The sequence below is a fragment of the Semicossyphus pulcher genome, unplaced genomic scaffold, assembly GCF_022749685.1.
Source record: "Semicossyphus pulcher isolate SPU_LCO1_2020_fin unplaced genomic scaffold, fSemPul1.0.p SCAF_8, whole genome shotgun sequence".
Taxonomy (NCBI): Eukaryota; Metazoa; Chordata; class Actinopteri; order Labriformes; family Labridae; genus Semicossyphus; species Semicossyphus pulcher.
Window position 1 is genome coordinate 31,127,287 of NW_027211759.1, and position 15,845 is coordinate 31,143,131.

Genomic DNA, 15,845 nt, shown 5'->3' on the forward strand with positions numbered 1-15,845 from the left:
GTGCCTAGGCCTTTGTAAATTCAAAAACTATCCTACTCCTTTCAACACATCACTTTAAACTAAAGAGCTGATAATACATCAGTATTACTTGCAGCAGACTTGACTTTGTCTCTCTAAGAACGACCTTGTAGAAATTTAGATTGCCAGGTCAGGGATGGAGTTTTACTGGACAATATAGCGAGATGCAAAAGAGAAACAGTCAAAGGGAACAAGAGTGATGGTATGAATGGAGATAGACAAGGATACCAAGATTCTGAATTTAGTTGCAGCTCACTGATTCCCTGTTGTTAATGGTAGCGACTTTAAGATCAATACAACAGAGCTACTTTTCAAACGAGTTAATTAAACGTCATGCTTTCACAAAATCTTCCACAACAGCTATGCCATCTTTAACGTTTTGCAGCCTGAGCAAAGTTTCAGATTTCACCGTTAACAGGGCTCATGTCTGACCTACAGATTTTACAGGTGACTAGTTTGGTGCCAACAGGTTATGAGAGACGAGGAGGAGAAGAAATGGAAGAGAACAGGAAGGTTAACATCATCACAGACCTCGCCACAGCTGGCCCAGGAGCTACTCTGGGTGACTTATAACGGTAATGACATGAAGCTTGCCAGAACCCTGCTCAGACCTCATGAGGAGAGATGGAAAGAGAGGGACAGAGGAAGGGAAAGAGGGTGGAGGTCGAAATACGGAGATGAACAGTAAATAGAAAAAAAGTACAGTGGAAGGGAGGGATGGAAGGAGTTACTGAAGAAAGTTACTGTATATTGAGAGATGGATGGATTCCTATAAAGAAGGGAGGGAACGATTTAATGAGAGATAAATAAAAGACGAGAGAGAAGGGATGGAAGAAATGGGAAGGTCAGGTGTGTGCCAGAAAATTAAGAATATTCATATTAGCCTCCATGGGCACAAGTCCGCAAACTACAGTGTGTCAGTACCTGCATACAAAGATTTCCCTACTTCATGCCAGACAAGAACTTCTCTGTACACAGACACATATTCAGGTCAAGGTCAACACAGACACATTAAGGTGACCTACCTGTAGTTCTGTCTGAAAGAAGAACTTCTGCGGACACTGGGAACAGTCGTAGATCTTGTCTTCCTGGCCATGGACTGCAAAAATGTGCTGCTGGAGCTTGTTGGCCTGCACAAACACTGGAAAGGAACACATACAGCACATGTTACACATTGTTTATTAGAGGATCAGCCGATTCCTAAAACTACTTAAGGCTTGTAAGACAATTCCACAGACCTAAAACTCAAGAGGAAACAAGCCCAGAGGAACCAGTTGAGATTTGCCTACGAGGCACAATAACAGATGATTCTGAATTGTTGTGGGTGTGTCTGTTGCTGTGGCCATTAGAATAGCGCCAGATTCAAGGCAACTACATTTTCAGCAGTTTCAAATTGGAGCAGCTTTTTATGATATTTGCCAGATGACTTGCAATGCCATCGCAGTATTTGAATAGTTAAGTCCAAGCTGTGGAGAAAACTGATCCAGGGTCTGTCAGCGGCAACTGCATTTTCAGTACAAAATAACCCGACAAAGATTCACACACAGAGCAAATTACAGGTTTACTGGAAAGGCGGGAATATACGGGATAAGGAGAACATATAGATGGGAGCAAGAGAAGGAATGAGAGAAAACAGGAAGAGCTTCCCTCAGCAGACCTTGTGATATTTATCAATAAATTATCTCTTCTTTTTTTTTACTTCCGCTCCAGTGTTGTCTCACACACTTTCTCTCTTTCTTTCTCTCCCCTTTGTTTCAGTAAACTTTTGCTTTTCACTGTGAGTGTGTAAGTGTTGAATTATTTAGCCCCCCATAGGAGTGGTGCCCATCTTACTAATTCATAAGCCACCAAGGGATAGAGTTAAAGTTTAAAGCGCTACCGTGTACCTGGGGGGGTGGGGGGTGGGGGGTGGGTGCACACAACACAGACAAACACAACAACTGAGGGAGGGAAAGAGAGTGATGAAGTGACAGGGAGAGAGGGCAGAGAGAGAGAGAGGGAGTGAGCGTGTGGGGATCAAGGAGGTGCAGACTTAGTTTCTGGTTAAAATACTGTAGGTGTTGAGTTGAACTCTGAACACCACAGGCCTAATTTGGTCCAGCACTTTGTTTGGGTCCCCAGTGGATTTCAGAGATATAAGGTTCTTTCTATGTGTCCTGTTTGGAGGTATTACTGCATTGCGCTGAGCTGAACTTTGCACATGCAGAGATTTTTTCTGTTCTTCTTTAGCAGAGGCACCCTGCTGGAATATTACTCCCACAGTTAGAAATGTTAAAACAATGAATATTCCTAATGTGATCTTACTGTAGAGCCAAACCCAAAATCTTCACAGCCATTAACGCACATTTACTCTATGCATCATGATGCAGGTATCCCAGGGAGAGCCATCTCTGAGCATGTACTGGGGCTGATGCCTGGGAAGATTTAAGTGCAAAGCGTGCTTCCAGTTGCAATATTAACCTCAAGGTGTTTTTATGTGAAGCAACTGTCTAGTATTGTGTCAAGTGCTTTTCATGTTTTTGTGATATTTTTATGTAAAGCAACAGACCGTAGCACCGTGCCTGAGACAAATTTCCCCTTGGGAACAATAAAGTTTACACACTCTCTCTCTCACCAAAAACAGCGAGAAGATGTGACCGGTTTGGTGCTTAGAGAATGTGTGGTGAATGCATTACAATTTTTTTCTTTCAGTCTATGGCTTTAATAAGGATCATAAAATCCTGGCTGGCAAGGTAAAAACACTTTTTGCTTCTATTTCATGCAACATATAACAGACGACGGAGCCATTAAAACACAAAGCAAAGCAGTTCTACGATACACACTTTTGACAGTTAGCCCTAAACTAGCTATAGTAGTGAAATACAATGATGTAAAATTGATATACAAATAAGAACAGTTGTTGTTTTTTCCTTATTGTTGATAGTATCTTATGATATACTAAAGCCTGTGTATGTCACTATTCACACCAACTCTATGTCCCTGCTGTGTGCTCATGTGTATGCTAACCTTTGTGTACAGTCTGGATTCCCATGTTTCTGAGTCTATTTTAAATACAAAGCAGAGAGGACACAACTGAACAGTTTTTTGTGCTTCTGTCCTTGAAGGTGAATGTGTGTTTGTGTGTGTCTGTCTCTCACCTGTGAAGCAGACGGGACACTTGAAGGTACCTCCCATGCCTTCAAAGCTGTGCTCTATCAGGTGGCAAAGCAGCTTGGCAGGTGAATCAAACATCTGGTTACACAGCTTGCACTCGTGATTGATGCCCTCCTCTGCAAATAGGAGACAGACACGCATGTGTGGGCTGGATTAAGCAACACGAAAAAACAGCAACACATGACATCATTTTAGAATATTAATACAACACACACAACATATGTCTAATGCCCATAATATAATAAGAGAAAAATGACACAGTTAATACAGAGAGCTGGTAAACACAGATAAGAGAAAATGCAGTCGTACACCAAACAGAAATGGCAGGAATATCAACTGAAGTGACGTGTGATTTCTCATCTTCAGTGTGTGTATTCTGAAATGAGTAGCAAACCATCAGAAACTCTAAATAATTTTTGAATGCAAATTATTGCCAAAGGAATCAGATCAGTAAGATATTTACTTTCATAGAAGCAAAATTACATGTGGAACTCACAGCGGCTGATGTTATTATTACACCTGTGCTTAGCAAGTCAGATCGTCTGATGTGAAGTTATGTTTACGAAATACATAAAACAAGCCAAGACACTTTTGAACTGAACAGGAAACAAGTAACTCATTTCACTAAATTTGACAATTTGTTTCATGTATTTTGAAAAACTATTCTAAAGGCCATCTCTAGATGAGTTTAGTTGTTTAGATAGAGTTTTGACATAGGTTGAATCATACTCTCCCTCCTCTCCCCTGCTGCATGCTCTCCTTTCATTTTTCCTTCTCCCTCGTACACGCCCCCAAAACACACACACACGTACCAGTCCCAGTGCCATGTCTGCCCCAACTGGTAATTGCCTGTCCTCCCCACCGGGGCTTTGGATGATCTACCCTTCCCATAGCCTTCCCTCCTTCCCTCCCTCTGTCCTCGTTATCCGCCCTCCCCAACTGCAGTCACTCATTCATCCCTCACTCTGCCCGTTCCTTCCTCCCAGTCCTCTTATCGTCCCATTTGGTCCTTCACTTCCATTTGTGTAGGATCCAATGCAAGAACCTCATGCCTCTCTCTCTCTCTCTCCCAAATATTCTATACCTGCTTCCCTTCTTTTTCAGTCTGTGAATGTCTTTATATCAGGTCCCTTTGTTTGAACATATGAACATATTATCTGGTCACAACACCCAAAGTAAGTTTCTATTAATATGATGAAATAGACAAGACATCGCAGAAGTAATAGGCCCTTAATTGATCAGGTTATTCATACTGCTCAGTTCACGTTATCTAAATGATTTTACACTTGTAACTTTCCTGAGCAGTGCTGCCATGCTAATGAGTAAAAAGCACCTCTGAATGAAAGAGATGAATGAAACCGAGAGACCCATTCATATATGATCACGACCCAGCCTTCATCACCACCCAGCCTTGATCCCTCCTCATTATTATCACTTGGGATTCTACCAACGTTTATTTGTGTTTGTGTCTATTTTAAGAAGGTGTGAGTGACATCACTGCACCCGTGGTGAAAGGCCAGATGAAAGGTGGGCGTTATAAACATACACACACATACACACACACAAACACACACTAGCACCCCTTGACGATCAGGTCTCCTGCCTGTTGGCCTTATCACCATTGTACCATACAGGACCAATACCCCAGTCGCCCACACACACATACACACACACACCATGTGGGGCCACACACACACGTACACCATAGGACTGTACAGCCTGGAGACATCAGATGGTGTCTTCTGCGGGCCAATCTGTGACCCCGTGCGGAGTTGCAAACACACACACACACACACACACACACACTCCCTAACACATACAAACATGCATACACATACCGACTCAGAGATGACTTTTTCCCTTTCTGTCACTTATCTCTTGTCCTGTAAGTGTGTGCGTACACACACACACACTCACGCACACACACACACACACACGCACACACACACACTGCAGAACTTCAGCTGCAGAGCTGCAGGGGATCGCAGGGTTAATAACGTCTTCAATCATACATCCATGACACCCATACTGACTTATACACACACACACACACACACACACACACACACACACGCACACACACACACACACACACACACACACAAAGATTCCTATCTCTCCTTGCCTCAAAGGCCGACACAAGGGTGCCCTAATCCCGCCTCAGTAGCTGTGGGGGAGTGTGTGTGTGTGTGTGTGCATGGTGGATGCCACATGGGCTTATATGGATGAGATGGTATGCTCCGCGGTCCCGGTCCCCAAACATCCCATGTCCACACACACACATAGACACACACACACAGAGCTCAAAGGCTGCTAGGTTGTGTGGGGCGCCAGTGTGTCCGAGACACACTGAGACAGATAGAGGTTCATTATCATTTACTAGGAGATTGAAACAGCAGGAGAGAGTCACATGGAGCGAGACACAGAGAGAGAGAGAGAGGGGGAGAGAGAAAGAGGGGGAGGGTGGGAGGAGTGTGCAGCACTACCAGTTTAATCAATTGTCATGTTTCATATTTTAATTACGTTGTAAGTTTTGCTTCTCTTGGTAAAACTAAACTTTATTCAACAATGAACTTCTTCAAAAGAGTTTAACAGAACAGAAGAACAGAACAAGTTGGAGAAAGAGATACTGCAAAAGAGAGATATGTAAGTAAGGCCTACGTTCCAGTGATCTCAGTGTCTTTGTGTCTGTGCGTGTGTGTTTGTGTGCGTATCTTAAGGTTCTCTGTAGCCACCTTGAAAGCTCTTGCCCTCAGTAGGGGCGACTCTCCCTTCTGAAGGTGGCTCGCACTCTCCCACGCCTCCAGGATCAGAGAACATGGTCAAACTTTGGCTAATAGGCACATCATTATGTTCATGTAAAGGTAGCCATTGTCTATCATGTCAAACTGTTCCATCCTCACTGTCCTCATAAAGAGTGTATGACACAGGTGTTGCAGGTGTTCAAGTTGACATTAGACAATAAAACTCACCTATGGCACACTTACCATTAATCACATGTATAGAAAGCTTTTAATGATTGGCTTCTACAGGGAAATAATAATTTATAATAATGATTAGGGAAAATAATGATCAAACACACAATAGTCGATAATGCAAATGATCATTATCTGATTCTCAGGGGTTTATTTCTTGGCCTTCAGCCCAAATATCAACAGCCTTTTTTAAGAATGTCATACACAACTTTTAATATTTAGCACATAAAATGTAAAAGATACTAAAAGATGCTCATGTCTTTTTCCCAGAGTGCAATATGACCTCTGCAGATTGCCTATCTTGATAGCTAACAACTGAAAACCCAAAAGCCTTGACGATACGTAGGACAAGCTGGAATGAGCAAATCTCTCCCTAAAAATGAACTTAAATGGTTGTTGCATTTTTAGTATTTATTCAACACAAATGTCCTTTATTTGTGTACTGTGCTTATAATTGTCCCTCCCTTTGGAAGACTGTGCAAACGCGTGTCTGGAGCATCGCATACAGATGACGTCAATGTGGCCATCAGCCTTACAAAAAGAAGCTAATTAGCAGTCAATCAATTATGGGGTGAGTGTTAAAGGTGGCTACACATGATAAAAGACAAAACTAGAGTGAAAGAGGGAAAGAGAAAGACAGGCAGAGAGACAGAGAGAAAGAGAGAAAGAGAGAGAGAGAGAGAGAGAGAGAGAGAGAGAGAGAGAGAGAGAGAGAGAGAGAGAGAGAGAGAGAGAATTAAAGGGAAAACAGTGAGGTGCAGGGAGATAATTGGGCTGTCCGGAACAAGGGCATGGAGAGAGGCCTCCAACGCCCGTGTGTGTGTATGTGTGTGTGTGTCCCATGAAAGAGTTCTCTTTTCTGACAAATACATTGTTTTGATCAGTGTGTGTGGGGACCGCAGTCTCTGTATGCGGTCCCCCTCTGAGACCCGGTCCGTGTGTGAGCATGTGTGTGTGTGTGTATGTGACCCATAGTGAGATGACAGAGTCGTAGAGCATCCTGCCGTTACGCTTTGTCTCACAGAGTGCATTTGATCCACCAGTGCGCACACACACACACACACACACACACACACACACACACACACACACACACACACACACACACACACACACACACACACACACACACACACACACACACACACACACACACACACAACCCTGGGAGGCCTATGCTGGGACAGAGAACACAGGGGAGAGAGGGATGAGAGGAGAGAGTGAGAGAGAGAGAGGCAGGGTGAAGGTTAGGACTCTGAGTTTGTCATCACACAACAGAAAATGAACTTTTTCAGCTTTTTAATGCACATCAAAGCAAGTTTGGATTTTTAGTACTGGCTATAAATAGTAAATGGTTTTATGGGCTTGATCCTGTTACTGCTCTCCATCTCTTTTTACACTGATACATGTATGAAATTATCACATTTTTACAAGACAAATGGAGGAATTTTAAGCCTACGAGTCTGATTAGTCAAAGACATGTTCCAGCTGTGCTGACAATTCCCATAATGCACACCTGGCTGTTCCTGATTGGTTGCTATGCCAACTCTTGTGGTAAGCGGGGCACTAGTTAAGACATTTCCCTTGATTTCTCCACATGGAATTTAACACCTGACCGAGGCTTTTCTGCATAGACTTCATGTACCCTCACAAAAGAATAGCACTCTACTTCGAAGTGTTCACTATTACCCAGGTCCTGCCTGTAACTGTCAACATGAACATTCCATGTAGTGTTATTATTTTCACAGTGGGCAGCAGACCATCAAGCAACACCATTCAAACAACACATCAGAGAGGGAGTCTGACAGACATGCAGAACAAGACAGAGAAAAACAGCTTTTAAATATGACTGAGACGAAGACAGAGCTTGGCCCGACTCCAAAGCTATGTTCCTTCTAAACTGAGGAAAGGAGGGAGCCTCACACACACACACACACACACACACACACGCAAATACAAAGGTAATTGGTGGGTGGCTGCCGTGCATCTGTGGAATTACTGATGAGGTTTCACCTCAGAGAGACACGGAGAAAAATATTAAAGAAAGAGGAAACCAAAATAATGTGAGGACAGAATGTAATGAAATCTGTTCTGAATGAAGGAGGACACACAGATAGAGAAGAGTCTATACTGCAGCCAGAGCCATCATAACAATTCCACTATCAATACTGTTACACACACAAACACACACACACAGACACTCATTGCTCATGCCCTCCCTCAGTCTGATTCTCTCTCGTTACACTCCTCTCTCTCTCTACTAATTGACCAGAGGAGAGGGACCAGGTGGCATCATCCCTGTCACACCAACACACGCACACACGCGCGCACACACACACACACACACACACACACACACACACACACACACACACACACACACACACACACACACACACACACACACACACACACACACACCTCTTAACCCTTTCTTAGTCTTGGCTTGGAAACTCCTTTGGGTGCATGGCCCCCGCAAACCTCCCACCACCCTCCCTTCCTCCTTTCTGTCTCTGTACGGGCTGCTACAGGTCCCTTGGGTGTCTACCCCCCATTACTGGCCTTCCCTGCTCCTGTCAACCCCCTCCATCCCCAAAATATGCGAGGATGTGTGTGTGCGCGCATGAAGGAGTGGTAGAAAATATGTGTGTGTGTGTGTTAGTGTGTGTTGGGTCCCTTGCGGCATAGAGGCCGTAAACCAAGCCAGGCGATTGATGGCAAGGACAGCAAGGGAGAGGTGGCAAGAGAAAGAGAGAAAGAGAGAGAGAGGAGGACTGCAGAGGGAGGGAAGGAGTGAGGGATGATGGGATGGACGGAGGGAGAGCAACAGAGGCATTGGGAGAAAGAAAGAGTGCAGCAAAGAAGAGAGCAGTGGACGGAAGGAGGAGGAGTATGTACCTCTCTGGGGGGCTCGCTCAAGGTGTGTTTCCATGGCAACCAGGGGTGGGGGGGCTGATGCGGGGGGAGTGAGCTTGACCCATTGGTAGTGTGGGGGCTGGAGAATACACACACACACACACACACACACACACACACACACTCATGCACGCACACAACCTGCTGCAGTGCTGGAGGGGTCCCAAGAGTGCCCCCACCTTTACTCACCCTCTCTCTCTCTCTCACACACACACACACACACACACACACACACACACACACACACACTGAGAGAGAAAGAATGCTGCAGTGCTGAGGTCCCGCGAGTACCCAACACCCACACACATTCTCCCTCCCGCCTCTCATCTTCCATTTTCCCTCTCTGTTTCTATCACTCTCTCTGTGAGGTAATTGTTAATATTTCCATCATTTGTTTACTCCTCATTCACTGTGTGGGTTTGAACATGCAGCTCAATGAGGATGGGAGGTAGAGTTCATATGACGCGCTTCACTGGAAAAACCTGCTTTTAACGCATTAATATTAATTAACTGACAGGTTAATCTGTGGTCTGCAACTTTTAATCCAAACACATCTCTGCTTATTCAAAGAACTCAACACATCGCTTAACAGCCAAATAAAGTTTCACCTTATTCTCTTGCTCTCTTGTTGCCTTTTCTGTGCAGCAGAAGTTTGACAGTCAGTTACGTAACGGCAATTTAAACATCTAATCTATAACATACGCGATAGGGTCAGAGGGTGAAAGGTTAGGCATCATTGATTCATTCAAACTGGCAATAGATGCAGGTGTCACAAATATCACTCTACTATTCTAATAGGGGTGGGGGACGACAAAGTTTACACCCTAACATGAAAAATACATTTAAATACAGGGTGACTGAGCATCAGACTGCAGCAAAGCTCTGAGATAGATGATATATGTATAGGGCAAATATAAAAGCAGACTTTGCTGTACCTTCATTGGGAACACAGCTACAGATTTTGTCTTTGCAGAAGGTACAAGTGCAGCGGTAGAAAACAATTTAGAAGTTACCGACATCATCGTCACATCGGCTCACAAACGAACGTAACATGTAACTGACAAAAGAAGATCACATCGCAGCTCTGATCATGCTTTGGAATCTTCTGCTTCGTCAATACTGGCTTCATTCCTTGTTGCACATCTGACATGATCTTGGGGAGAAATATTTCTAGTGGAAACTCTCTCTCTCTCTCTCTCTTACACACACACACACACACACACACACACACACACACACACACACACACACACACACACACAAACAGACACACTATTGGCAGACTAGGGCGGCATATGGTGATAACCAGTTTGTGTTTGTGTGTTCAATGAAAGGAAGCACAAATTGAGCATATTTGTGTAGTCCATAAGTGCATGTGTGTCTTGGAAGCAGACTTGTATGTGTGTGTGTGTGTGTGTGTAGCAGCTTGGATTTTCCCGATCAAATTACATAACAGTAGGAAGCTGGAGCGCTCTGTCCTGTAGAAGCCAAATATCTTCTCACTTGTTCACATACACATACACACACACACACACACACACACACAGTCAGACTCATACATGATTATCATCCATCTCTTTGGCTTGATCTCGCTCTCTCTAGTTATTGATTGTTAAAGGGATACAATAACATTACGGATTAAATTTTGAAGTCATAAACACAACTTTATTAGGTTTGTGGTGTTAAAAGGTTGACAGTAATGGACACAACTTCAACCATAAACAATAGCTACCATAAAATGTACAGCTATGGAAGAGACTACTCCAAATGTTCCTTAAATCAGTATCTCTCTCTACATGCCATGGCGAGCCCAATCCAGATGTGAACCCCATTGAAAACCTCCTGTGATCAAGAGGAAGATGGATGGTCACAAACCCTCGGACAGTGTTTGAACAGCACTGTGACAGACTGGTGGAGAGCATGCAGAGATGCATAAAGGCTGTGATTAAAAAACAGGTTTTTGATCTGTGAACTCTTCCTGAGTTCAAACATTTCTATTCTGTTGTTTAAACATGAACACGAACTTGTTGTCTTTGCATTACTCAATCTCTGAAAAACATATTTTTTGCATCTTACTGTTTTCTTAACCAGTCGTCATTTTCTGCTAATTAAAGAGCTAAATGAGAATATTTGATTTGGAAGTAGAGAGAAATTATTACAATAAAACAAAAGCTAATTTTCCTCAAACACAAACCTAAAAATAGAAGAACCAAAGAATAACTCTTCTTTTGCAGTGGTCTCTAAATTTTCTCCAAACGGATTAATTAAAAAAGTGTTTCAATAAATAGCTAAGTTGCTGACACAGGGATGTATTAGACTGAGTATTATATTGTTACTATTTTGTGTACAACTCTTGAAGTAACTTTACAGCAGAACAAATACACACATGGTACTATAGAGGCATGAATGATAAACAGCTTTACCTTTGGTATATATTGTAGTGGATGATATAACTGAACACTTTCAGTTGTACAGTTTGTGTCTGCTCGTGTCTGGGGTTTGTGTAAAAGCTCAATCATTTAGAGCTTGTATTGCTGTCTGATTTGACTGTTAGATGATTGGCTGTAAAGCTGTGCCTAGTGGCGTCTTTAAGCCTTCAAATTACAGCAATTTATTTTGTCAATAAAACTTTATTACACCTGTCATAATTGATTACAAAAACTTCATCAAAAACAAACCCATTACAGAAGAGACCCTTAAGAATGTGTAGAGCAAAGAAACTACAGGTAACACATTCAGTATATGACACAGTTCAGCCCTCTTTACTATATGACAGGATTGTTAATGCATTAGACAACGGTGCTTTAACTGCAAGAAAACACAGAACAAGGCTCCGCCTACAGGAAGCAGGTGGAGGCTTAAACATCATGTAAGTGCATTTAGACAGATGCACACATTCAATAAACACACAAACACACCAAGACAGGATGTTCACAGTCATCTGGAGAGCACTTGACCGTAACAACGAGCAGCTGACACGTAAGTCTTGTATTATCATACGTAATGAGACTTTAATTAATATTCAAACAGGAGAGGTGCACACATCATCGCTCTGGCCTTGGAATCATCGCTCAGGACTTTCACAGGAAAATGGGGAATTACCATTTCCTCCAATAAGCACACGGAAAGCCAGGAACACACACGCACGCACTCATACACACACCTCTTTTTAGCTCGTTAGCAGGGATGAGAGTAATAAATGCAGAGTATATTTGTGTTTAGAATCTTAATTGAAAGCTTGAAAGTGGCCAGGAGGGAATAAGCCTAATCACTGTGTGTGAATAAACCATCAACACACACACACACACACACACACACACACACACACACACACACACACACGCAAGGACAGACAGACAGACGCACACACACACAAGCTCACCACTCCCTAGGATAACATTTAAACTGAAGTACCTCTCTTTCTCTGGTCGTCCATTCATTCTTTCCCTCTCTCTCTGTTGTCCATTTTACCTCCTCTTTTCCTCCTCCTGTTTTTTCCACACTCACTCGATTCTCCCATCTGTTTGCATATGTTAAACACAACTACAGCCCCCTGGATGCACATCAACAGTATGTGTATGCGTGTTAATCTGTTTTTGCGTAGATGCTGGTTAAAGCTATAGCAAACATCCAGGAGGAGTTATAAAAAGCTTTTATGGTGGGTCAGGGTATGCCCTAATTAATTACAGGTATTTTTATTTTTTCTACAAGTGTTTTTCATTCAATCTTATGTATTTACCATACAGAAGTTGTCTGCAATTTAGAGTCACCAGTTAACCTCTAAAATGCTTGTGGGTGTGAGTGTGAATGGTTGTTTGTCTGTAAAGCCCCTTTCATACATGCACTCCTCTCATGTAAAGTCACAGCCACAGCCAAAGAACATTGGCAAGAAGTCTGGGTGAGCCAATGTGTAAACACAGCAGGTAATACTCACCGAACATTCACAGAAAGCGAGTGGGCGGAGCGACGACATTTATATCATGCGACCGGTGCAAAACCAGAAGAGCGACACATAACAGGATGATTACAAAAGACCGAGGTTGAGGAAGAAAGATAGAGCTGGAAATGAGGGAAGAGAGAGTGGGGATGACATGCAGCAAAGGGCCGAGGTTTGGAGTTGAACCCGGGGCCACTGCGTTGAGGGCTGTGCCTCGCTTTAACCGCTGAGCTAAACAGGTGCCCACGCAGCGTACTTTTTACGTCATGTCCTGACACCCATGGGTAAGGATGGGATGTGTGACATGGGCTAAAGACCGTGCAGGTTGTACCCCGCCTCTCACCTAAATGACTGCCGGGATAGGCTCCAGTCCCCACGCGACCCTGAACGAGATAAGGGGTATAGATAATGGATGGAAGGAAGTTGTTAAGCTAAAGTTTATTTATTAGCCACAAATGATAAATACATATTTGTTTCAAGAGAATAAGAACAATATAAAATTCTACTTGAATGACTTTGATTGAACATACTGACTAGTTGACTGGATAATCTAGTAGCAACCTGCACTTAAAGGTTACTTGATAGATGAAAAAACACATTTAAAGGAGCCTGAAGGCGACAGGCTTTTAAAGCCAGATTTAGTTGTACGGTGGATCAAACCTGTGAGCCCACCACGGAGCGACAGATTAGACTACAAACAAATGCACACACACACAATCGCCCACCCAACCAGGTTAGCAAGCATGTCTGTATCCAAGGCTAATCACCACGGCAACTGTAATCAAGGCTCTGATCTAGTTGTCAAGGTGATGGAGAAAGGGTCACCCCTGACTGTCTCTCCCTTTCTCTGAATTACTTTATTTCTTTCTAGAAACAACTTGTATTTGTGTTCGTTTTCTTTCCTATGGGGACGGATATAAGCTTACAAAGCATAACTTGTTAAAAGAGAAGAGTGTGTGAGACAGGTGGGGAGAGTGAGACAGACGCAGAGGGGTAGGGAAGGACAGAGCAGAGGTGTGCTGTGTTGATTAATGATTCAAAACTCGTTCCTGTTTGGTAAATCTAACAGATATGTGTGTATGTGTGAGTGTGTTTACCTACCTCGATCTAATCCTATCCTGCTGTTTACTACTGGTGTGTGTGTGTGTGTGTGTGTGTGAGAGAGAGGGAGAGTGTGTGTGTGTGTGTGTATGTGTCTGTGTGTGTGTGTGTGTTTCTTTAATCTGAGCTCCCAGGAGGATTCAGAGGGAGCTAGCAGGCTTATCCCTGCTGCATCTCCCAAATACCACTAAAAAGCCAATCTCCATTCCACAACAACAACATTAACACACATACACAAACACACATACGCACATACAAACACACACAAAGACTGGAGAGGAAAGCCTGAGAGACTTGCTTAATTTTCTGTTCACCAAACTGTAAACTCCCCCCCAATAGCACATTACACACATGTTGTCATTTGGAAATACATGCAATTAAAGACAGCAGCTAAAATGGGTGTTCATAGGCCGTCTCCAAACTCAGACTGTGTGAGAATGTATGGTGAAAAGTGTAACACACTAAATATTTGAGCTAATAAGTTATTTCATCTCGGGGCGGTGTGTTGCAATTTGAGTGTTTTTTTTAAGATCATGCGCTTTATGTGTAAAAGAATTGACTGAATCTTGAAATGCTAAACATTATATAAACAAATACATACGTCCATTGACTGATTACAAATCTTGAATGCCCTGAAATAGTAAAGGGTTCCTTTGCATGTGCACAGAACAAGCACTCTGTAATTTATTATGTGTCCACATGTGTTCTGCATGTCTATATAACACAACCCCCTAAACCTGACAGAGGAAGAAAAGGGAAGAAGGGAGCAGGAAAGAGGAGAGGAGCAGAGCCAATAAGAGCTCACAGCAGGATGCTAATAATGCAGCTCCAGCTGTACCAGTTAACCTGCAAACTGCCCATCTGGACCCAGAGAGACAGAGAGAGAGACAGGGAGGCATAAGGAGAGACAGACAGAGAGTGAGTGATACAAGAATAGACTGAGAAAAAATATGACGAAACAATTAGTGAATGAAATATAAGGAAATAGGAAAATACCCTGCTTTCCTGTTGTTTGGTCTGGCCAAACCTTCAACACCCAAAAGTTATTGAATTGCATTAATATAACAGCGACAAATACTCACAATGAAATCTCTGAATACAGACACTATTTAGTCTTTCTGCATGATGAACGACTTGGGGATTCATTTTAAGGAACATGTTCTTCAGATCAATCGTTTTTCAAAACCAATTCTGAAAACAAAAAAAAAAGCTGAACAGAAAGAAAAGACCAACGAGAACGTCAGAAAGAGAGAAGCTGGCCACATCCTCAGCTGTACTGGAGTGGACAAGTGGACACACAAATACACACACACACACACACACACACACACACACACACACAGTATGAGTGACCTTGGTCCAGCCTGTCTGTCCTCGCCCCCTGCCCTGGCCAGCTACATCCCCCACCGAGCCACCCTGGCTGTCTCTCTCTCACATACACACACACAAACACACACCACAGTGCCATACCAGGCCATGCCAAACTGAACCACGCTGTGGTCATAGAAACAATACAACAAACAGACTAGAAGAGACCAGAATAGCAGGGTACAGAGTAGAAAAGAATAGGAAAGTGAGGGGAGGCTGAAATCTGATTTTTTTTTTTTATTCCAAAAACTCACATTTTTCCAAAACTCACTCAACTTCAACACAAAAGATACACAGCTAGCCAACTCTAACCCTCCCTAAAGCACAAATGTATCGCCTACACACACACACACAAACACACAGAGAGCTGTAGCATG

At 43.1% G+C, this 15,845-nt stretch overlaps 1 protein-coding gene across 1 annotated transcript in view; it reads right to left on the minus strand.

The window, feature by feature from the left end:
* The window catches only part of znf423 (zinc finger protein 423), a 151,574-nt gene that overhangs the window by 13,364 nt on the left and 122,365 nt on the right, over positions 1 to 15,845 (minus strand). The window contains exons 19-20 of the mRNA XM_069686525.1: positions 3,156 to 3,287; positions 1,044 to 1,159 (exon numbers count right to left, since the gene is read on the minus strand). Of these exons, the coding sequence (XP_069542626.1) occupies positions 1,044 to 1,159; positions 3,156 to 3,287 (248 nt within the window). The remainder of the gene's footprint in view (positions 1 to 1,043; positions 1,160 to 3,155; positions 3,288 to 15,845) is intronic.